Source organism: Bufo bufo, chromosome 10 (assembly GCF_905171765.1).
Source record: "Bufo bufo chromosome 10, aBufBuf1.1, whole genome shotgun sequence".
Lineage (NCBI taxonomy): Eukaryota > Metazoa > Chordata > Amphibia > Anura > Bufonidae > Bufo > Bufo bufo.
This window is the reverse complement of record NC_053398.1, coordinates 1,510,746-1,535,866: the sequence shown is the minus strand read 5'-3', so window position 1 is coordinate 1,535,866 and position 25,121 is coordinate 1,510,746. Positions and strand designations below refer to the sequence as shown.

The 25,121-nt window shown below is 48.2% G+C and overlaps 1 protein-coding gene across 2 annotated transcripts in view; it reads right to left on the bottom strand.

Moving 5' to 3' along the window:
- Positions 1 to 25,121, bottom strand: part of AMPD3 (adenosine monophosphate deaminase 3) — a 65,753-nt gene that overhangs the window by 23,848 nt on the left and 16,784 nt on the right. For both annotated transcript variants that reach the window (XM_040410368.1, XM_040410369.1), the window contains exons 2-7: positions 24,217 to 24,442; positions 11,167 to 11,383; positions 10,055 to 10,220; positions 9,166 to 9,382; positions 4,313 to 4,442; positions 1,256 to 1,450 (exon numbers count right to left, since the gene is read on the bottom strand). In XM_040410368.1, coding sequence (XP_040266302.1) covers positions 1,256 to 1,450; positions 4,313 to 4,442; positions 9,166 to 9,382; positions 10,055 to 10,220; positions 11,167 to 11,383; positions 24,217 to 24,437 — 1,146 coding nt within the window. In that variant the 5' untranslated portion in view covers positions 24,438 to 24,442. The remainder of the gene's footprint in view (positions 1 to 1,255; positions 1,451 to 4,312; positions 4,443 to 9,165; positions 9,383 to 10,054; positions 10,221 to 11,166; positions 11,384 to 24,216; positions 24,443 to 25,121) is intronic.

Genomic DNA, 25,121 nt, shown 5'->3' with positions numbered 1-25,121 from the left:
GACAGTCCACAGACTTATTATCTCAGAGATCAGACAATCCACCGACTTATTATCTCAGAGATCAGACAGTCCACCGACTTATTATCCCAGAGATCAGACAATCCACCGACTTATTATCTCAGAGATCAGACAGTCCACCGACTTATTATCTCAGAGATCAGACAGTCCACCGACTTATTATCTCAGAGATCAGACAGTCCACCGACTTATTATCTCAGAGATCAGACAGTCCACCGACTTATTATCTCAGAGATCAGACAGTCCACAGACTTATTATCCCAGAGATCAGACAGTCCACCGACTTATTATCTCAGAGATCAGACAGTCCACCGACTTATTATCCCAGAGATCAGACAGTCCACCGACTTATTATCCCAGAGATCAGACAGTCCACAGACTTATTATCTCAGAGCTCTGACAGTCCACCGACTTATTATCCCAGAGATCAGACAGTCCTCAGACTTATTATCCCAGAGATCAGACAGTCCACCGACTTATTATCTCAGAGATCAGACAGTCCACAGACTTATTATCTCAGAGATCAGACAGTCCACCGACTTATTATCTCAGAGATCAGACAGTCCACAGACTTATTATCTCAGAGATCAGACAGTCCACCGGCGACAGATCGTGCTGTATAAACAATGAGTCTGTATGGGGACGAGCTATGGCTTTAGTGATCACTGCTCCCTATACTGTGGAGGAGATGACTACATGTAAATGTGTCTCCTCCACTGACGAGCAGGTCATTGTCAAGAAGGAATGCTTCTGTATGGGGACGAACGATGACATTAGTGATCACTGCTCCCTATACTGTGGAGGAGATCGCTGCATGTAAATGTGTCTCCTTCACTGACGATCAGGCGATTTCCAGGAAGGAACTCTTCTGTAAGGGGGTGAGTGATGGCATTAGTGATCACTACTCCCTATACTGTGGAGGAGATCGCTGCATGTAAATGCGCGGTCTTCTCCACTGACGAGCAGGTGAATTCCGGGAAGGAACGCTTCCTTTCAGAGAATCAACTGTAAAATTGGCTCGTGTAAAGCGACGTTCATTATCTCAGAGCTCTCTGATCCGGACCACTGACATCGTTCTGCTGTATTATCTCAGAGATCCACATTTCTGAGCTCAGGGATAATAAAGCTGACTCAGCTATGTAATTTTGCTCTTTTTGGTATGAGGGTGCTGGGAGTTGTAGTGCCACAGGTTGAGGAATTACACAGTGTCACTAGTTCATTAGAAATGACATATTACCGCATGAACGTCCAGAGAGTCCACAGTCAGGTCATATGGATCCATGTAAAGACTCTCAAATAGTTCCTTGAGGGTCATCTTCTTCCCATTCTTCTCAGCCACCACCCGGTCTGATTCTGTGCGGCACGTGTGTTTAATGAAGCGCAGCAAATGCTTCTGGTTCATACAGGCAGCAGCATGAATGTGGGTGTCCACCTAAAAACACAGAAAATCTGAGGGTCAGTCGTCCTCTGTCCTGTCATACCCAGAGCTCAGGTCAAGAGTGTCATCAAAAGACCAATGTCCAGAATGTGCAAATTATAAAGATCCATCAATGTCCAGACTGAACAAAGGTCCATCAATGTCCAGACTGTACAAAGGTCCATCAATGTCCAGACTGTACAAAGGTCCATCAATGTCCAGACTGTACAAAGGTCCATCAATGTCCAGACTGTACAAAGGTCCATCAATGTCCAGACTGTACAAAGGTCCATCAATGTCCAGACTGTACAAAGCATAAAGGTCCATCAATGTACAGACTGTACAAAGGTCCATCAATGTCCAGACTGTACAAAGCATAAAGGTCCATCAATGCCCAGACTGTACAAAGGTCCATCAATGTCCAGACTGTACAAAGGTCCATCAATGTCCAGACTGTACAAAGGTCCATCAATGTCCAGACTGTACAAAGGTCCATCAATGTCCAGACTGTACAAAGCATAAAGGTCCATCAATGTATAGACTGTACAAAGGTCCATCAATGTCCAGACTGTACAAAGGTCTATCAATGTCCAGACTGTACAAAGGTCCATCAATGTCCAGACTGTACAAAGGTCCATCAATGTCCAGACTGTACAAAGGTCCATCAATGTCCAGACTGTACAAAGCATAAAGGTCCATCAATGTATAGACTGTACAAAGGTCCATCAATGTCCAGACTGTACAAAGCATAAAGGTCCATCAATGTACAGACTGTACAAAGGTCCATCAATGTCCAGACTGTGCAAAGCATAAAGGTCCATCAATGTACAGACTGTACAAAGGTCCATCAATGTCCAGACTGTACAAAGCATAAAGGTCCATCAATGTATAGACTGTACAAAGGTCCATCAATGTCCAGACTGTACAAAGCATAAAGGTCCATCAATGTATAGACTGTACAAAGGTCCATCAATGTCCAGACTGTACAAAGCATAAAGGTCCATCAATGTACAGACTGTACAAAGGTCCATCAATGTCCAGACTGTACAAAGCATAAAGGTCCATCAATGTCCAGACTGTACAAAGCATAAAGGTCCATCAATGTCCAGACTGTACAAAGTATAAAGGTCCATCAATGTCCAGACTGTACAAAGTATAAAGGTCCATCAATGTCCAGACTGTACAAAGTATAAAGGTCCATCAATGTCCAGACTGTACAAAGTATAAAGGTCCATCAATGTCCAGACTGTACAAAGTCTAAAGGTCCATCAATGTACAGACTGTACAAAGTATAAAGGTCCATCAATGTCCAGACTGTACAAAGTATAAAGGTCCATCAATGTCCAGACTGTACAAAGCATAAAGGTCCATCAATGTCCAGACTGTACAAAGGTCCATCAATGCCCAGACTGTACAAAGCATAAAGGTCCATCAATGTCCAGACTGTACAAAGTATAAAGGTCCATCAATGTCCAGACTGTACAAAGTATAAAGGTCCATCAATGTCCAGACTGTACAAAGCATAAAGGTCCATCAATGTCCAGACTGTACAAAGGTCCATCAATGCCCAGACTGTACAAAGCATAAAGGTCCATCAATGTCCAGACTGTACAAAGGTCCATCAATGTCCAGACTGTACAAAGTATAAAGGTCCATCAATGCCCAGACTGTACAAAGCATAAAGGTCCATCAATGTCCAGACTGTACAAAGGTCCATCAATGCCCAGACTGTACAAAGCATAAAGGTCCATCAATGTCCAGACTGTACAAAGTATAAAGGTCCATCAATGCCCAGACTGTACAAAGCATAAAGGTCCATCAATGCCCAGACTGTACAAAGCATAAAGGTCCATCAATGCCCAGACTGTACAAAGCATAAAGGTCCATCAATGTCCAGACTGTACAAAGTATAAAGGTCCATCAATGTCCAGACTGTACAAAGTATAAAGGTCCATCAATGTCCAGACTGTACAAAGCATAAAGGTCCATCAATGTCCAGACTGTACAAAGGTCCATCAATGCCCAGACTGTACAAAGCATAAAGGTCCATCAATGTCCAGACTGTACAAAGGTCCATCAATGTCCAGACTGTACAAAGTATAAAGGTCCATCAATGCCCAGACTGTACAAAGCATAAAGGTCCATCAATGTCCAGACTGTACAAAGGTCCATCAATGCCCAGACTGTACAAAGCATAAAGGTCCATCAATGTCCAGACTGTACAAAGTATAAAGGTCCATCAATGCCCAGACTGTACAAAGCATAAAGGTCCATCAATGTCCAGACTGTACAAAGGTCCATCAATGCCCAGACTGTACAAAGCATAAAGGTCCATCAATGTCCAGACTGTACAAAGTATAAAGGTCCATCAATGCCCAGACTGTACAAAGCATAAAGGTCCATCAATGTCCAGACTGTACAAAGGTCCATCAATGTCCAGACTGTACAAAGGTCCATCAATGTCCAGACCAGACAAAGTGTAGGACTTTTCAAAAAAGGGATAGACGAGTTTGGGAATACAAATGAATTTGTCTCAAGGTTGTATGGCCTGCTACAACATCTGAGGAGAAAGAGGGGTCATCTGCTCTCTAAACTCAGAGACTAAAACTTTCACACAGCTCATCTGTAAACTAATAAGGACTCTTTCTCCAAGACCATTCCTCTGTTGGCGTTTTGCAATGTATTTCTCCACCTCTCTGTTCTTTCCTGTATATCCATGTTTCTTTAGAGATTTTTTCATTCCTGGCCTGAAGAAGGGACCTCAGAGTCTCGAAAGCTCGCCTTATGACATCATGTATTTTAGTTAGCCATTAAAGTGCAGCAAATTATGATATTTTATATTGTTTCCCTTTTGGAGAGCATCAAGACTATGTCTACCTTCCTGACGTTATAGAAGTCGCGGTGGGGGACACCTTTTAGCTCCTTCAGCTCGGACATCTCGTTCAGCATCTCGTGGAGGTTGAACTTGGATCCCAGGAAGTTGAGCCTGCGGTGGCAGTAGGTTTTTCTGTGGGAAACATTGACGACAAGACAATACAGATTAATCATCCTTTTTTTATAGCGCAGATCTGGCAGATGACCAGACATCATGGCCCCCGTGCCGGTTCCCAGGCTCCATCTAGATCTGCAACCTCAAGTGGTTAGAATTCATCCTCAGCGGCCGTCCTGGATCATGTGACATTAACCCTTCCCTGGCTAGCTGATCTGTTTTGTATTTTTCAGTATATGTGATGCCTTTTATAGCTCTGCTCTAGTGGATCAGTAATTCCAGCTTAGCTAAATTGTCTATTGGTGTCTTAGGTAGTTTGAAATCCATCTGTCATCTGATAATAGGCTCAGAATGCTGTTCTGTCATTCTCCCATGCTTTAAACTGTAGCTCTGCTCTATTAATGCATGGCTATAATCTGTGACTCCAGTTTAGCTGCATTGTCTGCACAGTCTTAGGTTGTCTGAAATTCACTTCCTGCCACATCAATCGGTCTGGCTGCTGCTCCGTTTAAGTGTCATGCTTTATACTGCAGCTCTGTTCTATTAGGGCATACCTAAAATCAATGACTCCAGCTTAAAGGGGTTGTCCAGGTTCAGAGCTGAACCCGGACATACCCTCATATTCACCCAGGCAGCCCCCTGAGGCTAGCATCAGAGCATCTCATGCTCCGATGCGCTCCCTTGCCCTGCGCTAAATTGCGCAGGTCAAGGTCTCTTTTGTTTTTAATAACACACTGTTTCTATATCTACCTCCAGTCTCATTAGCTCCTCAGGCTGTTGTTTCCCTCTTCCTCCCCCATGCTTTACATAGCAGCTCTGCATGTTTAGACCGATAATATACTATCAGGAAATCAAGCAGATTTATAAACACATATAACTATATATATACAAAACTCACAAAAAGTTAGGGATATTCGGCTTTCGGGTGAAATTTATGGAAAACGTAAGAGGTTCCGGCTCCAGTGATATTATATGATGAAAGTCGGGCATTTAATTAGAAGCAGCAATGGTGATTTCCTCATCTCAGAGCTGACCCCATTGCTGGGTATACCGCCACAAAATGTCAGTGTCTCACCAACCCCAGTGCTGGGTATACCGCCACAAAATGTCAGTGTCTCACCAACCCCAGTGCTGGGTATACCTCCACAAAATGTCAGTGTCTCACCAACCCCAGTGCTGGGTATACCTCCACAAAATGTCAGCGTCTCACCGACCCCAGTGCCGGGTATACCTCCACAAAATGTCTGTGTCTCACCAACCCCAGTGCTGGGTATACCTCCACAAAATGTCAGTGTCTCACCAACCCCAGTGCTGGGTATACCTCCACAAAATGTCAGTGTCTCACCAACCCCAGTGCTGGGTATACCTCCACAAAATGTCAGTGTCTCACCAACCCCAGTGCTGGGTATACCTCCACAAAATGTCAGCGTCTCACCGACCCCAGTGCTGGGTATACCTCCACAAGATGTCAGTGTCTCACCGACCCCAGTGCTGGGTATACCTCCACAAAATGTCAGCGTCTCACCAACCCCAGTGCTGGGTATACCTCCACAAAATGTCTGTGTCTCACCAACCCCAGTGCTGGGTATACCTCCAGAAAATGTCAGTGTCTCACCAACCCCAGTGCTGGGTATACCTCCACAAAATGTCAGTGTCTCACCAACCCCAGTGCTGGGTATACCTCCACAAAATGTCAGCGTCTCACCGACCCCAGTGCTGGGTATACCTCCACAAAATGTCAGTGTCTCACCAACCCCAGTGCTGGGTATACCTCCACAAAATGTCAGTGTCTCACCAACCCCAGTGCTGGGTATACCTCCACAAAATGTCAGTGTCTCACCAACCCCAGTGCTGGGTATACCTCCACAAAATGTCAGTGTCTCACCGACCCCATTGCTGGGTATACCTCCACAAAATGTCAATGTCTCACCGACCCCAGTGCTGGGTATACCTCCACAAAATGTCAGTGTCTCACCAACCCTAGTGCTGGGTATACCTCCACAAAATGTCAGTGTCTCACCAACCCCAGTGCCGGGTATACCTCCACAAAATGTCAGTGTCTCACCAACCCCAGTGCTGGGTATACCTCCACAAAATGTCAGTGTCTCACCAACCCCAGTGCTGGGTATACCGCTACAAAATGTCAGTGTCTCACCAACCCCAGTGCTGGGTATACCTCCACAAAATGTCAGTGTCTCACCAACCCCAGTGCTGGGTATACCTCCACAAAATGTCAGTGTCTAACTGATCCCAGTGCTGGGTATACCTCCACAAAATGTCAGTGTCTAACTGATCCCAGTGCTGGGTATACCTCCACAAAATGTCAGTGTCTCAGGAACCTGTCCTGTGGCCTTCATCATCAATTCCAGCCTGACAGCGACATCTCCTGCTGTTCACACAGCAAATTATTTTCTTCTGAGGCATGGCATCCCACTATCTTGATGGGCGGCCCTCGGGTCATTGAGGTTCTGAGGTAAAGAGTCATGAACAACTCAGCTAATTCCATAGGTTTTCAATGGGATTCAGGTCTGGAGAAAGTGCAGGCCGCTCCATGTGAGGTCCCCCAGTCTCCAGGAGCCGTAAACCCTAATGATGGGACCTCGATGAGCTGGAGCATTGTCCTCCATGAAGATGACATTAGGCCGGTGTTGTTCCTGCAGAGGCACAATGACTGGATTAATGATGTTCTTCAGGTAGTCTGGGCTTGTCACTGGACCATTCACAGTGTGCAGGTCTGTATTGACTAGACACACCTGCCCACACTGTGACACCACCACCACCAAGGGCTGGTCTGGGGACCACAGTGGCTGATGCAGAGCGCTCTCCTTGACGTCTCCAAGATCGTTGGTCTGACGTGACACTTGGGGGCCTCTCACCTCCCTTACATGTGCCTGGAGTTGTGTGGCATTCATCATCCGGTTCCGCAGGGCAGTGTTCACAATGAATCGGTCATCAGTGTGGGATGTGGCCAAAGGACGTCCACTTCTCTGCCTTCCTGTGACTCTTCCAGTCTCTGTATCTCTGATACAACCTGCTGATGACGCTCTGTGACGCTCTAAGCTCAGGGGCCACTTCCGTCTGAGAACATCCTGCTTGAAGCCTCACAATGACGAGGTATTGTTCATCAATTGTTAGGTGTTGTCTTGGTCTCATGATGTCACAATGTGAACATCATGATGAGGAGGACGGTTTATTACCAATTCTAATTGAACCAGGAAATGTATTGGGCGATTCATGGATCAAACACCTGTTGTGGATTTTGCCGTTAAGCTCCTTGTTAGAGAACAGCAAGTTGTGCAATAAGTCCTGAAACATTGAAGAGTTGGACATGTGCATTCAGAAGGTTAGAGAAGGTCACATTATGTTCTCCTGTAAAGGTCAGAGGGCATGTTAGGTTCTTCCTGCTGAAATTTCACCCACAAGCCAAATATCCCGAACTGTTTGTGATTAGTGTATATAGCCTCTCTCTATATATATATATATATAGACACCTGTATGAGCAGTAGGGAACTGTTGCTCTGCCATCATCACTTTTCCTGGTGATAATAAGGATAATTAGCCTACAATGGATGTCTCTAGAATGTCCTTGTCACTGGCGGCAGGGGATATAACGTATGACGAGATGCCATGTCGGCCATTGTTTTCTTACAAGCTTGTGGAATGCAGCAGAGAGTCGTCACATATTTTAATCTCTCCATTATACAGAGTCCTGGGCAGAGCCTAACATTTCCAGACAAAACCGGACAAACCAGTTCATGGACTCATAACTGGGAATAACATTGCTAGCCAGCACAATGTGTCATCGGTTCAGGCGATGATGACTTTCCCGGCTCTACCCTATTCTACATGCTGGCAAGTTACATGAGAGGTTCCTCAAAGCCTTCTTAAATTCCTCCTCTTAGCAAATACATTTGGTTAGCACCCACACCCCATCTGACCCTCTATTGTAGACCCCTACAGGAGAAGTGGTCACTTCTCCACCTGTTCTCGACCAGATAAGGCTACTTTCACACTAGCGTTATTCTTTTCCAGTATTGAGTTCCGTCACAGGGGCTCAATACCGGAAAAAAAACTGATCAGTTTTATCCCAATGCATTCTGAATGGAGAGCGATCCGATCAAGATGCATCAGGACGTCTTCAGTTCAGTCCCTCTTAAGTTTTTTGGACGGAGAGAATACCGCAACATGCTGCAGTTTTCTCTCCGGCCAAAAATCCTGAACACTTGCCGGAATGCCGGATCCAGCATTAAATTCCTTGAAATGCATTAATGCCGAATCCGGCCCCAAGTGTTCCGGCAAAACGGATCCGTTCTTTCCGTCCGCACATGCGCAGACCATTAAATCTGTGAAAAAATAAATACTGAATCCGTTTTTCCGGATGACAACCAGAAAGACGGATCCGGTATTGCAATGCATTTGTGAGACGGATCCGCATCCAGATCTGTCTCACAAATGCATCTGTTTGCGTCCAGATTGCCGGATCCGGCAGGCAGTTCCGGCGACAGAACTGCCTGCGGGAATCCTCTGCCGCAAGTGTGAAAGTACCCTAAGATCACCATCCATCCATTAGATCCTTAAGATAGTCGAGGCTCCTGGGCATTTGCCCCATGTGCGTTCCTTATAATCCCTGCAAAAGGGGGCCCAGGCCATATTGGTCCCATTCTCATTTCCCAAGCCAGTGGGTACCACAATATAATCATCTCACCATAGACATCTACCAGGCGTGAAGCAATTGACTTACATTGGGCCATCAGCGATAAGAGCCAAGATGTGGCTGAGGTCAAGAGTGTACGTCTCCAAGTCGGGATATGGTAAACTCCTCGGCTCATTGGCTTCAGCCATCTCCTTGTTGTCATAGACATACGGGATCCCTCCTCTCATCTTCACCACATAATCAAGGTTTGGAGGAACGTTTTCTAAATTGTAAGGATCCTCCTCCACCGGGGGAGGGTTAAAGACTGTAAGATAAGAATGAATGGGGAAATGTCGATGATGTATAATAACACATTGTATCAGGAAGGTTTTGTATCTACTGCATTATATTATGTACAATGTCCTACCTACAAGTATATAGAGCACAGGGAAAGTGTTGACCATATTTAATGTTTGTAGGAAGCAATGACTCTTTTGTGGTCAGCAAACACTAGACGGCTAATATCCACACAAGTACTCGTACCTACAGTATATCCAAGTCTTGTGGTCTGAGATAACATTTCCAGGCTATTTAAAGGTGTCCCCTATACTTCTTTCCAGAGAGTATCCTTGTATACAGTCCCCCCCCCCCCACCTTAATGAAGTCCTCCAGCCAGACAATGCCCTATGAACAGTGCACCAGTTAGAGTGCCCCCATTATGGTCTCTGGATCCCACAAGTCCAGCAGCATGTAAAGTATTAGTGGCCTCTCATCCTGGAACAAGCCTGAGACTGTGTGATGAGGGGAGTCCATGATGAACTGGTGGTTGTCTCTCTGGCTGCTCTAGGAAGGTCTTTGGGCGGCATGCCATTTTTCATGGCCAGCAGGCTGCAGGGTGTACATTTCAGGTCCAGGTTATGGACCCTGTTTTTCACGTTTGGTTATGAGACAATCACATACTGATCATAAAGTTGGCAACAAAGTGAACCCCTTGTACCTGGAAACACCTCATCCTCCATCCTCCAGCTTTCATCATTTATGGTGCACAAGTACTGAGCAGTGGTTCTGGGAAAGCGGTGATACGCCAGGCGGCAGTATTTCTCTCTTATCAGGAGAGCTTTGGCAAGTCCAATTGCAGATTGTTCATAATCATCAACTGTGACCTGCGAGGGAAGGAACGTTTTCAATTAGACAGGTAGATTTCGCATACAAATAGTAAAAAAGGTAAATAAAAATATCTTCACTTAACCAGCTCGTCATCCACCCAATCAACAAAATATCCAACCAACCAGCTCTTTATCCTCCCAATCAACCAATCAGCTATTTATCCTTCTAACTCTTCATTCAACTACTTATCCAACCAACAAACCAGCCAACCAACCAGTTCTTCATCCACCCAATCAACAACCAACAGACCAGCCAACCAATTAGCTCCATCCAACTAACTCTTCATTCAACTACTTAACCAACCAGCCAACTAACTCTTCACTCAACCAACTCTTCATACAGTCAACTAGCTAACCAATTGGTTATCAAACCAGCTCTTTATCTAACCAAGTCTTCCTTAAATCAGCCCTTTACCCAACCAACTAGACAAATAATTATTCATCCAAAATCTTAATCCCACTACTAGCCAACCAATTCTTCCTCAAACCAGCTCCTTACCTAATCAATTCTTCTTCCAATCAGTTCTTTACCCGACCAACTAGCCAACTAATTCTTCATCTAACCAGATCTTTATCCAACCAACTCTTCACTCATCCAATTCTTCATCTAACCAACTAATCAACTCTTTACTACAGCTCCTTTTCACCTTTCAACCAGTTCTTTACTGATCCAGCTCTCAATAGGCTCATTGTTGGCAACACATGTTGGATCTCAACACGTTCGATCCTTTGTTCCAGTTGGAGAGAAGCTGCTGTCAGAAGGACCTGGCAGCCACTTATTCACCTCTTTCCTTTAAAATACATGGACATTTGGGCAAATGTGCACATTTATGAGGTATTTGGGAGGAGTAGCTTTCACCAAATGAGTTTTCAGTCACTAGCTATAACTCTTCACCCAAACAACCTGACATTGTCTTCAAGAAGATATGAACAATGTTCCTACCCCAGCGCAGTAATCTCCACTTATGGCGACTCTCTGGAATTCAGGGACATCATATGGGACTTGAACAGGCTGCGTTGGAGCTCGTAGAGCGGACAGGGCTGGCTCAACTGGAGATATGGGAGATGGAATTGGAGATATGGTGGACGGAGTCTTCCAATCAAGAGGAGGCATTTGAAGTGACAAAGACTGGGATCGGATGATCTTGAAACTTTTCTTCCTAAATTCAGAAAAAAGGGCATGTTATCGGTTTCTCGTGATGTGTGCCATCAGATTTTTATCTACAGTGACGATCAATGACAATCCATCATAATAGACGCTTGTTTCCCATATTTGGTGACATTTACCATATTTCAGTCTGTGTTGCTGAATCTCAGCCAATGGTTTTCCTGGAGTGTTCCTTTAAACCATTCAACCATGTCTAAGTCACATACTGGACGAAGACCACTAATGGCAGCCATTACAGCACATGAAGGGTTTGTCACCCAGCTTCCCATAGACTCTGAATTTACCAGGAGTCACCCTATGTTTAGTCCCTCATCCAGAGGCATATGACAATGACAAACATTTGTAATGTGTTTTTCTCACAGGGACACTTGTGTGGCTCCCTGGGAAGTCAGTGGGTGCCATATAGGTGCTCAACCACAAACCACCCAGAGAAGACCCCCTCAAACATGAGAGAGCATACAAACTCCATGCAGATGTAGTCCCTGGTCAGACTCAACCCCTGGACCCCAGCACTGTAAGACACCCTTGCTAACCACTGATCCACCACTAACCACTGATCCACCACTAACCACTGAGCCACCACTAACCACTGAGCCACCACTAATCATTGAGCCAGCACTAACCACTGAGCCACCACTAACCACAAAGCCACCACTAACCACTGAGCCACCACTAAGCACGAAGCCACCACTAACCACTGAGCCACCACTTACCACTGAGCCACCACGAAGCCACCACTAACCACTGAGCCACCACTTACCACTGAGCCACCACGAAGCCACCACTTACCACTGAGCCACCACTTACCACTGAGCCACCACGAAGCCACCACTTACCACTGAGCCACCACTAACCATTGAGCCACCACTAACCTTTCATAGGGTCTGTTCTAGGGTCTGATTTAGGTAAGGGGTCTGGTCTGGGGGCTGATAGTAACATAGGGATCTAGTCTGAGGTCTAATATTAGAGCCTGGATGTGTTCCTGGAGTGTAATAATATTACAGGCTATGGCTACTAGAGAGGGGTCGTTGATCCAGGGAGTTATTCTGATGCCTGATTGGAGTCCGGAAGGAATTTTTTATTCCCCTAAAGTGAGGAAAATTGGCTTCTACCTCACAGTTTTTTCCCCTTCCTCTGGATGAACTTGCAGGATGACAGGCCGAACTGGATGGACAGAGGACTTCTTTCAGCCTTATATACTAATCAGTGGGATATCTGGGGTCTGAATATATTTAGATGGTCTGGGGTCTGACAATATATGGATCTGGTCTGAAGTCTAATAAGACCAGGGGGGGGGGGGGCTGGTTTCTGAATTTATGTGTGGCCTGATATTAACATAGCGATCTTAACTGGGGTCTGATTACCATGGGTTATTTAGAGTGGTCCGACATTAATATGGTGGCTATGAATATATTTAGGGGGTTTAGTTTGGGTCTGATATTACTTACGGGGTCTGGTCTGGGGTCTGATATTAATATAGTGGGTCTGAATATATTTAGGGGTTTGGTATCTGAATTCACTTTGGGGTTCTGGTCTGGGGTCTGATATTAACATTTGGGCTCTGAATACCTCTGGGGATCCCGGAGCCTAGCTTTCATTACATTACTGTTACCTGTGGTCCGCATGCAGGTAAAGCAGGGGGGACACAACTCATGTATTCCCTGCCACTCAGAGACCCATACAATGTCCTAATCCAGCCAGATTTACTTGCACACCTTCCCTACAGACACATAGACATAGACATAGAATGTGTCAGCAGATAAGAACCATGTGGCCCATCTAGTCTGCACAATATACTGAGTACTATGGATAGCCCCCGGCCCTATCTTATATGAAGGATAGCCTTATGCCTATCCCATGCATGCTTAAACCACACATGAGGCACATGAGGAAGAAACCGAAACGGGAAACTATTTCTCAGATGTCTCCGTCGTCCGTCCCACGTTTTCCCAGCTTTTCAGATCCATTTCTCTTCCTTGCATCGCCTTGCGCCCAGTGGCGTCACCAGGGGGGGCCAGAGGGGGCCGCGGCGCCCCCTACATCATGCTGTGCCCCCCACAAGTTGCGCCTGCTGTACATGATCTACACCAATGGTTGCAAACAGTGCAGCTCGTCTGCAATAAACCTGCCGCATTTTATGGCTTCTCTCAGTTCTGTGTCTTTTATCGACACTTTCCAAAGCTGACGAGCTCAGCACAGAAGGCGAGTGACATGCATCATAGGTTTGGCCCCTGGTGCTGTATTGTTTGGCGCATTTTTCCCAATGTTCCTGATTTCACAGATGAAGACTCCGGACCTGTAAACAGTTGACGTTATTACATTTATCGGCTTTGTAATAAGGCTATAATATCCGGACACATCTAGCTGGGTGATTAGAGAGCGTGGCTGTGGAACCCTTCACCGCATGCCTCACATTCCACCTCTGCTCAATGTTAGACTTGTGTTTGGAAAGTCATGGCAGGTTTTCCAACAATGGAATCTAATCGCTCGCAGGACCTGTGCAGCCTGCAGATCCTATGGAGACCATCACAAGCGGCAAGAAACGGTCGCCATCAAGACTGTGAGGACAAAGAGGAAACGCCAGGAGGGGTTCACATAATACATTATCATGGCAGCCGGTCCCTGGTACATTACACGCCTCTTCCATTCCAGGTTCTCGCTGGCGCTGCTCCCGGGAATTCTCTTCCTATGGCTGCTGGATACACAAGGAGTCTGCAGTTCTAGAAGTTCTCCGTCCTGTGTCTTCCTGCAGGTGGCAACGGCCAATACAGGGGAAGGGGGTCTACAGGGTCCAGGTGGCATCTACACTACTTGCACACAACCTGGTATAATTCTCATCATGGCGGCAGATGTAGGTTGTGGGGGCAATGCTCTCCACTAGGGGGCATTACACAGCCTGTGAGCTCACACATGTAGGTTGTGGGGGGCAATGCTCTCCACTAGGGGGCATTACACAGCCTGTGAGCTCACACATGTAGGTTGTGGGGGCAATGCTCTCCACTAGGGGGCATTACACAGCCTGTGAGCTCACACATGTAGGTTGTCGGGGCAATGCTCTCCACTAGGGGGCATTACACAGCCTGTGAGCTCACACATGTAGGTTGTGGGGGCAATGCTCTCCACTAGGGGGCATTACACAGCCTGTGAGCTCACACATGTAGGTTGTGGGGGCAATGCTTTCCACTAGGGGGCCTTACACAGTCGGTGAGCTCACACATGTAGGTTGTGGGGGCAATGCTCTCCACTAGGGGGCATTACACAGCCTGTGAGCTCACACATGTAGGTTGTGGGGGGCAATGCTTTCCACTAGGGGGCATTACACAGTCGGTGAGCTCACACATGTAGGTTGTGGGGGCAATGCTTTCCACTAGGGGGCATTACACAGCCTGTGGCCTCACACATGTAGGTTGTGGGGGGCAATGCTTTCCACTAGGGGGCATTACACAGTCGGTGAGCTCACACATGTAGGTTGTGGGGGCAATGCTTTCCACTAGGGGGCATTACACAGCCTGTGAGCTCACACATGTAGGTTGTGGGGGCAATGCTTTCCACTAGGGGGCATTACACAGTCGGTGAGCTCACACATGTAGGGTGTGGGGGCAATGCTTTCCACTAGGGGGCATTACACAGTCGGTGAGCTCACACATGTAGGTTCTGGGGGCAATGCTTTCCACTAGGGGGCATTACACAGTCGGTGAGCTCACACATGTAGGTTGTGGGGGCAATGCTCTCCACTAGGGGGCATTACACAGTCGGTGAGCTCACACATGTAGGTTCTGGGGGCAATGCTTTCCACTAGGGGGCATTACACAGCCTGTGGCCTCACACATGTAGGTTCTGGGGGCAATGCTCTCCACTAGGGGCATTACACAGCCTGTGGCCTCACACATGTAGGTTGTGGGGGGCAATGCTTTCCACTAGGGGGCATTACACAGTCGGTGAGCTCACACATGTAGGTTGTGGGGGGCAATGCTTTCCACTAGGGGGCATTACACAGTCGGTGAGCTCACACATGTAGGTTGTGGGGGGCAATGCTTTCCACTAGGGGGCATTACACAGTCGGTGAGCTCACACATGTAGGTTGTGGGGGGCAATGCTCTCCACTAGGGGGCATTACACAGTCTGTGAGCTCACACATGTAGGTTGTGGGGGCAATGCTCTCCACTAGGGGGCATTACACAGTCGGCGAGCTCACACATGTAGGTTCTGGGGGCAATGCTTTCCACTAGGGGGCATTACACAGTCTGTGAGCTCACACATGTAGGTTGTGGGGGCAATGCTCTCCACTAGGGGGCATTACACAGTCGGTGAGCTCACACATGTAAGTTGTGGGGGGCAATGCTCTCCACTAGGGGGCATTACACAGCCTGTGGCCTCACACATGTAGGTTGTGGGGGGCAATGCTTTCCACTAGGGGGCATTACACAGTCGGTGAGCTCACACATGTAGGTTGTGGGGGCAATGCTCTCCACAAGGGGGCATTACACAGTCGGTGAGCTCACACATGTAGGTTGTGGGGGGCAATGCTCTCCACTAGGGGGCATTACACAGTCTGTGAGCTCACACATGTAGGTTGTGGGGGCAATGCTCTCCACTAGGGGGCATTACACAGCCTGTGAGCTCACACATGTAGGTTGTGGGGGGCAATGCTTTCCACTAGGGGGCATTACACAGTCGGTGAGCTCACACATGTAGGTTGTGGGGGGCAATGCTTTCCACTAGGGGGCATTACACAGTCGGTGAGCTCACACATGTAGGTTGTGGGGGGCAATGCTTTCCACTAGGGGGCATTACACAGTCGGTGAGCTCACACATGTAGGTTGTGGGGGGCAATGCTTTCCACTAGGGGGCATTACACAGTCGGTGAGCTCACACATGTAGGTTGTGGGGGGCAATGCTTTCCACTAGGGGGCATTACACAGTCGGTGAGCTCACACATGTAGGTTGTGGGGGGCAATGCTTTCCACTAGGGGGCATTACACAGTCGGTGAGCTCACACATGTAGGTTGTGGGGAGCAATGCTTTCCACTAGGGGGCATTACACAGTCGGTGAGCTCACACATGTAGGTTGTGGGGAGCAATGCTTTCCACTAGGGGGCATTACACAGTCGGTGAGCTCACACATGTATGCATGCCAGCTAGTACCGCAGTATTACACACTGTCAAACCACTGAAACCGCCTATAAATGCTCTGTAGTCCCAGCAAATGCCTATATACACTTTTATTTTTCTAGTAAATTGAATATGGGGTTAATTTTAGGGACAAAAAGCTTTTGTGATTCATCTGAAACAATGATAATAGTAACATGTTACATAACAGACACATTGTATTGATATCAGACTCTAGTGTCCGTCCTCTGCTCGTAAGCACAATGTAAAAATGTATTTGCATGTTCAAATCTAAATTAGAGTCTATGAGATCTGGTGGCAGCCGGGGCGCTATGTGGGCGCTATGACCCGAGCCGCCTGTGGGGTTCACAGCCAGGACTCCTCTGGGGTCATCAGGATTATCTCAGAAGTTTGTATACAGCTCCTATGCAAATCTATGTTACTCGGCGGCTGTGAACTGGCAGAATCTTATTATAATGAGAGAAGTATTCATTGTGTCTAATATTTCTCCTTGGATCTCAGACATGAGTAATCGATTTTCTACATCTCCCCTGTTGGTTCCTCCTGTCGCCGCTCCCAGGATTATCATACGGGAATAATGGCCGCTGTGATCTGTATGGGAATATCTCGCCGTGTGCAAATGATTCTGTCCCTGCCTCATATCTGATGATGAGAACCGGGGCCCCTCCTAGGGCTGTACACAGGAGAGGGGCCCCAGTGATCAGAAAGGCCGTGAGTCCATGACCATTGGACCAGTTCCCCACCCCCGCTAATAATGCAATTCCTCCAAAGAGGGGACCCCACAGGGAACTTTCCCGGTGGGCTGATGCCCAGGGGGTCGCCGTGACCCCCGTCATGACTGGGTACATAACAATATGATGCTCTCAGGCACTTATGCATCCGGCGGGCAGCCGCATGTCCCTCCTGAATTCAGCTGTATCACCCGAATCGGGCTCTGATTGCTCTATCCAAACCTGGTTGTTGACTGGCTTCATCTTGCGTCCACAACGTTGCACTTCGCGCACATAGATTATTTAAACTACTGTTCCAAAGTCATTAACAAAGCAGAGTTCAACTTTGGATTTTAGAACAGTAATTTATGTGCATAACCCAAGTGTAACGTCATAGACTCAAAACCAAGAAAGTCTTGCGTTATTTGCAGCAAGATTTGCCAGGCCTCAGTGGAGCCCATACATTTTAGCGCTCGACGGAGAAGACATTGTGAACAAAGTTTTCAAATTAATCGGGTTCAGATAGAGCAATCTGTACCCGGTCCGCTCAAGCCTAATCACCATTCTCAGGACGATTATACAGGTGAGTACTGTGCACGAGCAGCGGTATATTGTGCTGCACTGTGGTATCTGGTTCTGCTGGGGCAGTATATTGTGCTGCACTGTGGTATCTGGTTCTGCTGGGGCGGTATATTGTGCTGCACTGTGGTATCTGATTCTGCTGGGGCGGTATATTGTGCTGCACTGTGGTATCTGATTCTGCTGGGGCGGTATATTGTGCTGCACTGTGGTATCTGGCTCTGCTGGGGCGGTATATTGTGCTGCACTGTGGTATCTGGCTCTGCTGGGGCGGTATATTGTGCTGCACTGTGGTATCTGGTTCTGCTGGGGCAGTATATTGTGCTGCACTGTGGTGTCTGGTTCTGCTGGGGCAGCATATTGTGCTGCACTGTGGTGTCTGGTTCTGCTGGGGCAGTATATTGTGCTGCACTGTGGTATCTGGTTCTGCTGGGGCAGTATATTGTGCTGCACTGTGGTATCTAGTTCTGCTGGGGCGGTATATTGTGCTGCACTGTGGTATCTGGTTCTGCTGGGGCAGTATATTGTGCTGCACTGTGGTGTCTGGTTCTGCTGGGGCAGCATATTGTGCTGCACTGTGGTGTCTGGTTCTGCTGGGGCAGTATATTGTGCTGCACTGTGGTATCTGGTTCTGCTGGGGCGGTATATTGTGCTGCACTGTGGTATCTGATTCTGCTGGGGCGGTATATTGTGCTGCACTGTGGTATCTGGCTCTGCTGGGGCGGTATATTGTGCTGCACTGTGGTATCTGGTTCTGCTGGGGCAGTATATTGTGCTGCACTGTGGTGTCTGGTTCTGCTGGGGCAGCATATTGTGCTGCACTGTGGTGTCTGGTTCTGCTGGGGCAGTATATTGTGCTGCACTGTGGTATCTGGTTCTGCTGGGGCAGTATATTGTGCTGCACTGTGGTATCTGGTTCTGCTGGGGCGGTATATTGTGCTGCACTGTGGTATCTGATTCTGCTGGGGCAGTATATTGTGCTGCACTGTGGTATCTGGTTCTGCTGGGGCAGTATATTGTGCTGCACTGTGGTATCTGGTTCTGCTGGGGCAGTATATTGTGCTGCACTGTGGTATCTGGTTCTGCTGGGGCAGTATATTGTGCTGCACTGTGGTGTCTGGTTCTGCTGGGGCGGTATATTGTGCTGCACTGTGGTGTCTGGTTCTGCTGGGGCGGTATATTGTGCTGCACTGTGGTATCTGGTTCTGCTGGGGCAGTATATTGTGCTGCACTGTAGTATCTAGTTCTGCTGGGGCAGTATATTGTGCTGCACTGTGGTGTCTGGTTCTGCTGGGGCGGTATATTGTGCTGCACTGTGGTGTCTGGTTCTGCTGGGGCAGTATATTGTGCTGCACTGTGGTATCTGGTTCTGCTGGGGCAGTATATTGTGCTGCACTGTGGTGTCTGGTTCTGCTGGGGCAGTATATTGTGCTGCACTGTGGTATCTGGTTCTGCTGGGGCGGTATATTGTGCTGCACTGTGGTATCTGGTTCTGCTGGGGCGGTATATTGTACTGCACTGTGGTATCTGGTTCTGCTGGGGCAGTATATTGTGCTGCACTGTGGTGTCTGGTTCTGCTGGGGCAGTATATTGTGCTGCACAGTGGTATCTGGTTCTGCTGGGGCGGTATATTGTGCTGCACTGTGGTGTATAGTTCTGCTGGGGTGGTATATTGTACTGCACTGTGGTATCTGGTTCTGCTGGGGTGGTATATTGTGCTGCACTGTGGTATCTGGTTCTGCTGGGGCAGTATATTGTGCTGCACTGTGGTGTCTGGTTCTGCTGGGGCAGTATATTGTGCTGCACTGTGGTATCTGGTTCTGCTGGGGCGGTATATTGTGCTGCACTGTGGTATCTGGTTCTGCTGGGGCAGTATATTGTGCTGCACTGTGGTATCTGGTTCTGCTGGGGCAGTATATTGTGCTGCACTGTGGTATCTGGTTCTGCTGGAGCGGTATATTGTGCTGCACTGTGGTATCTGGTTCTGCTGGGGCAGTATATTGTGCTGCACTGTGGTATCTGGTTCTGCTGGAGCGGTATATTGTGCTGCACTGTGGTATCTGGTTCTGCTGGGGCAGTATATTGTGCTGCACTGTGGTATCTGGTTCTGCTGGAGCGGTATATTGTGCTGCACTGTGGTATCTGGTTCTGCTGGGGCAGTATATTGTGCTGCACTGTGGTATCTGGTTCTGCTGGGGCGGTATATTGCACTGCACTGTGGTATCTGGTTCTGCTGGGGCGGTATATTGTGCTGCACTGTGGTATCTGGTTCTGCTGGGGCGGTATATTGTGCTGCACTGTGGTATCTGGTTCTGCTGGGGCGGTATATATTGTGCTGCACTGTGGTGTCTGGTTCTGCTGGGGCAGTATATTGTGCTGCACTGTGGTATCTGGTTCTGCTGGGGCGGTATATTGTGCTGCACTGTGGTGTCTGGTTCTGCTGGGGCGGTATATTGTGCTGCACTGTGGTGTCTGGTTCTGCTGGGGCGGTATATTGTGCTGCACTGTGGTGTCTGGTTCTGCTGGGGCGGTATATTGTGCTGCACTGTGGTGTCTGGTTCTGCTGGGGCGGTATATTGTGCTGCACTGTGGTGTCTGGTTCTGCTGGGGCGGTATATTGTGCTGCACTGCGGTGTCTGGTTCTGCTGGGGCGGTATATTGTGCTGCACTGTGGTATCTGGTTCTGCTGGGGCGGTATATTGTGCTGCACTGTGGTATCTGGTTCTGCTGGGGCGGTATATTGTGCTGCACTGCGGTGTCTGGTTCTGCTGGGGCGGTATATTGTGCTGCACTGTGGTATCTGGTTCTGCTGGGGCGGTATATTGTGCTGCACTGTGGTGTCTGGTTCTGCTGGGGCGGTATATTGTGCTGCACTGTGGTATCTGGTTCTCCTGGGGAGGTATATTGTGCTGCACTGTGGTATCTAGTTCTGCTGGGGCGGTATATTGTGCTGCACTGTGGTATCTGGTTCTGCTGGGGCGGTATATTGTGCTGCACTGTGGTATCTGGTTCTGCTGGGGCGGTATATTGTGCTGCACTGTGGTATCTGGTTCTGCTGGGGCAGTATATTGTGCTGCACTGTGGTATCTGGTTCTGCTGGGGCGGTATATTGTGCTGCACTGTGGTATCTGGTTCTGCTGGGGCGGTATATTGTGCTGCACTGTGGTATCTGGTTCTGCTGGGGCGGTATATTGTGCTGCACTGTGGTATCTGGTTCTGCTGGGGCAGTATATTGTGCTGCACTGTGGTATCTGGTTCTGCTGGGGCGGTATATTGTGCTGCACTGTGGTATCTGGTTCTGCTGGGGCGGTATATTGTGCTGCACTGTGGTATCTAGTTCTGCTGGGGCGGTATATTGTGCTGCACTGTGGTATCTGGTTCTCCTGGGGAGGTATATTGTGCTGCACTGTGGTATCTAGTTCTGCTGGGGCGGTATATTGTGCTGCACTGTGGTATCTGGTTCTGCTGGGGCGGTATATTGTGCTGCACTGTGGTATCTGGTTCTGCTGGGGCGGTATATTGTGCTGCACTGTGGTATATAGTTCTGCTGGGGCAGTATATTGTGCTGCACTGTGGTATCTGGTTCTGCTGGGGCGGTATATTGTGCTGCACTGTGGTATCTGGTTCTGCTGGGGCGGTATATTGTGCTGCACTGTGGTATCTAGTTCTGCTGGGGCGGTATATTGTGCTGCACTGCGGTGTCTGGTTCTGCTGGGGCGGTATATTGTGCTGCACTGTGGTATCTGGTTCTCCTGGGGAGGTATATTGTGCTGCACTGTGGTATCTGGTTCTCCTGGGGAGGTATATTGTACTGCACTGTGGTATCTGGTTCTGCTGGGGTGGTATATTGTGCTGCACTGTGGTGTCTGGTTCTGCTGGGGCGGTATATTGTGCTGCACTGTGGTGTCTGGTTCTGCTGGGGCGGTATATTGTGCTGCACTGTGGTATCTGGTTCTGCTGGGGCGGGGTCTATTGTGCTGCACTGTGGTATCTGGTTCTGCTGGGGCAGTATACTGTGCTGCACTGTGGTATCTGGTTCTGCTGGGGCAGTATATTGTGCTGCACTGTGGTATCTGGTTCTGCTGGGGCAGTATATTGTGCTGCACTGTGGTATCTGGTTCTGCTGGGGCAGTATATTGTGCTGCACTGTGGTGTCTGGTTCTGCTGGGGCGGTATATTGTGCTGCACTGTGGTATCTAGTTCTGCTGGGGCGGTATATTGCACTGCACTGTGGTATCTAGTTCTGCTGGGGCGGTATATTGTGCTGCACTGCGGTGTCTGGTTCTGCTGGGGTGGTATATTGTGCTGCACTGTGGTATCTGGTTCTGCTGGGGCGGTATATTGTGCTGCACTGTGGTGTCTGGTTCTGCTGGGGCGGTATATTGTGCTGCACTGTGGTGTCTGGTTCTGCTGGGGCGGTATATTGTGCTGCACTGTGGTGTCTGGTTCTGCTGGGGCGGTATATTGTACTGCACTGTGGTATCTGGTTCTGCTGGGGCGGTATATTGTGCTGCACTGTGGTATCTGGTTCTGCTGGGGCGGTATATTGTGCTGCACTGTGGTATCTGGTTCTGCTGGGGCGGTATATTGTGCTGCACTGTGGTATCTGGTTCTGCTGGGGCGGTATATTGTGCTGCACTGTGGTGTCTGGTTCTGCTGGGGCGGTATATTGTGCTGTCGAGGGCGTCCTGTGATTGTATGGTTGGATACATTTCTAGAACTGGTTACAATGATACATTCAGTAAGTGCGTGACTTCCAGATGAGTGTGGACAGTGATTCCCGTCACAGAGCCCTCGAGCTGTCATCCTCACCTCTAATTCTGGACCCTGTGTAGATAACTGCCTCAGTCAAGGACACGTTCAGGGCAGGCGGTCAATAACCCGACACTGAAGGTCATCAGAGACTCCTCCATGATTATCATGAGCTACAGAGCTTCAGTTATATTTCCATTTAGAAAAAACCTGGAAACCATCAACAAGCAGGACAACTACTGCTGATGGACCTTATTAACCTGCTGTGTCTGTATTTAGAACTTTCTATTGAGGCCCTCTGGCTAGGGATGAGGGTCCCAAACAGGCCCCCCACCCATGCCACCTGGACGCCCTGATAGGACATATGGACACGGGTTGTCTTGTGGGGGCAGAGCTGTCATGGCTGTTCCTTTGTGGAGATGCCGGACTGAGGTCTGGGAGCTGATTGCCCCCTATTCGCCCTTGTGCACGCACAGCACTAAATGGAAAACGGAGGCGAAGAACCAGCGGAGTTTATTGTACTTATGCAGATGTCGTCTTCGTCTTCTCTGTTTGCCGATGACACCGTGCGATGTCACAGGACTATGAGATGAGTCCTATCCCTGGAGGGAAAGTGTGGATAATGGCAGGAGGGTATTTATGTACAATTATACACAATTAAAGGGAGTGTATCATCTCTACTTTGTTTAAAGGGAGTCGGTCATCAAAGTTTCACCTTTTTAACCCTTCCCATAGCTTTCTAGCAGCCTTACAGTTAATAAAAACGTTACCTTTATGAGCAATCCTGGACTTATAAAACCGGCAAAAAACAACTTAGTAGCGCATGCAAATGAGGGCTCGCAAGTGCCCAGGGGCGGCGTTGCCCTGGTAGGTGCCCAGCTAGCTCAGCCTTATCGTCGCTTCCCCCCGCCCAGTCTTTCCCTCTGACCGCCCATCTACTTACTTACTTGTTTTGCCGAGATCCCGCGCCTGCGCACTCAGTCCGTCAGCCGGCGCATGCGCACTGCGATGCTCAGTCCTTGTACGGCATCACAGTAATTAATGCGCATGCGCCTTCTTCGCGCCGTTAGCCAGTCAGAGGGAAAGACTGGGCGGGGGGAAGCGACAATAAGGCTGAGCTAGCTGGGCACCTACCAGGGTAACGCCGAGCACTTGCGAGCCCTCATTTGCATGCGCTACTAAGTTGTTTTTTGCCGGTTTTATAAGTCCAGGATTGCTCATAAAGGTAACGTTTTTATTAACTGTAAGGCTGCTAGAAAGCTATGGGAAGGGTTAAAAAGGTGAAACTTTGATGACCGACTCCCTTTCATCTGGTAAATGGCACTTGTAGATTCTGTATTCTAGAACCGCATTCAGCCATCATTGACTTCTATGAGAGTGTGTAGAGGTCATTGTACAGCGAGGGAGAGTAGATAAGGTGTGACATCACCTATTGTGAGAAGTGGATCCTGTGCTATCTAAACCATTGGTGTTATCTGTCATTGTCATCCTGCCTGGGATGATAATGAGGTGACTGCAGAGAAGTGACCTGTACAGAACAGGGAGGGTCCGATTATCATGAGGCTCAGAGTGAAAAGTTCAAGATTTTAGTGTTTTTTTGACTATAGAAAGTAACACAAAAGCACAGAATGATCACCTATTGTGGCAGACAAACCTTTTAACTGTTTCAGCAGATTTCTGTTCTGCGATTTCCTTCTCCAGCTCTCGTTCTTTGGCCTCTTTCTGTCCGATAGGACAATCCTCCGGCACAGTGAACAGGGAGAAGGCATCTTTACTGTCCTCTTCTCGAAGAACTTTGGCAAAAACTTTCTCGGCAAGTAGTCGCACTTGTTCATCCACCTCTGAAATACTGAGGCGAGGGAAGTGCCGCGGCATCTCTCCTGAAGAGTGAAACAAGGGAGAAGAATAAGTCCACGGATCCAAGCAGAAGACCACCTCTCTGAGAAGACCACCCCCTTATTTGATTTTCCAACATATAAAAGTGCAGGACTATACCCATCCCCCGTCAATCCTGTGACACATCATACAATGTATCACACTGAAGTCTTGTATGCAAACCTATGGAAATGTTACAAGACTGACACAACAGGCTGGACCTGGGCTCGGAGGAAACGCCCTGTGCAGGATTCCGCTCCTTTATCAGGACGCGTTGTTTATTTTATATCCTCATTAATCTGCTTTATTCCCCGAAGGGACTTGGAAGCGTCAAGTGAGATTTATTTTGCTGAACCCTGTGAAAAGCATCTGCTTCATAAGAAAGGCGTCATGTCATTGTACAAGTTCACAATGCGCTCTCTGCAGTATCAAGAAGGCACAGTATGGCTGCAATGTGTGAACACAGCCTGAGAGCGTGGATGGGGGTCTGTGGGTTTCACCCTCTGTATCTGCTGTAGGTGTGGAGTGCGACCATCTGCAGCCCTCCTCCCGTGGGTCAGTAAGAGACTGTTCTTCATGTCTCATGTCAACTTCATATGTGGAACATTAGTGTGTGGAGTCAACATCATACATGGAGTCACCAGTATACGGAAAGTCAGCCTCATACAAGGAGACATTATACAG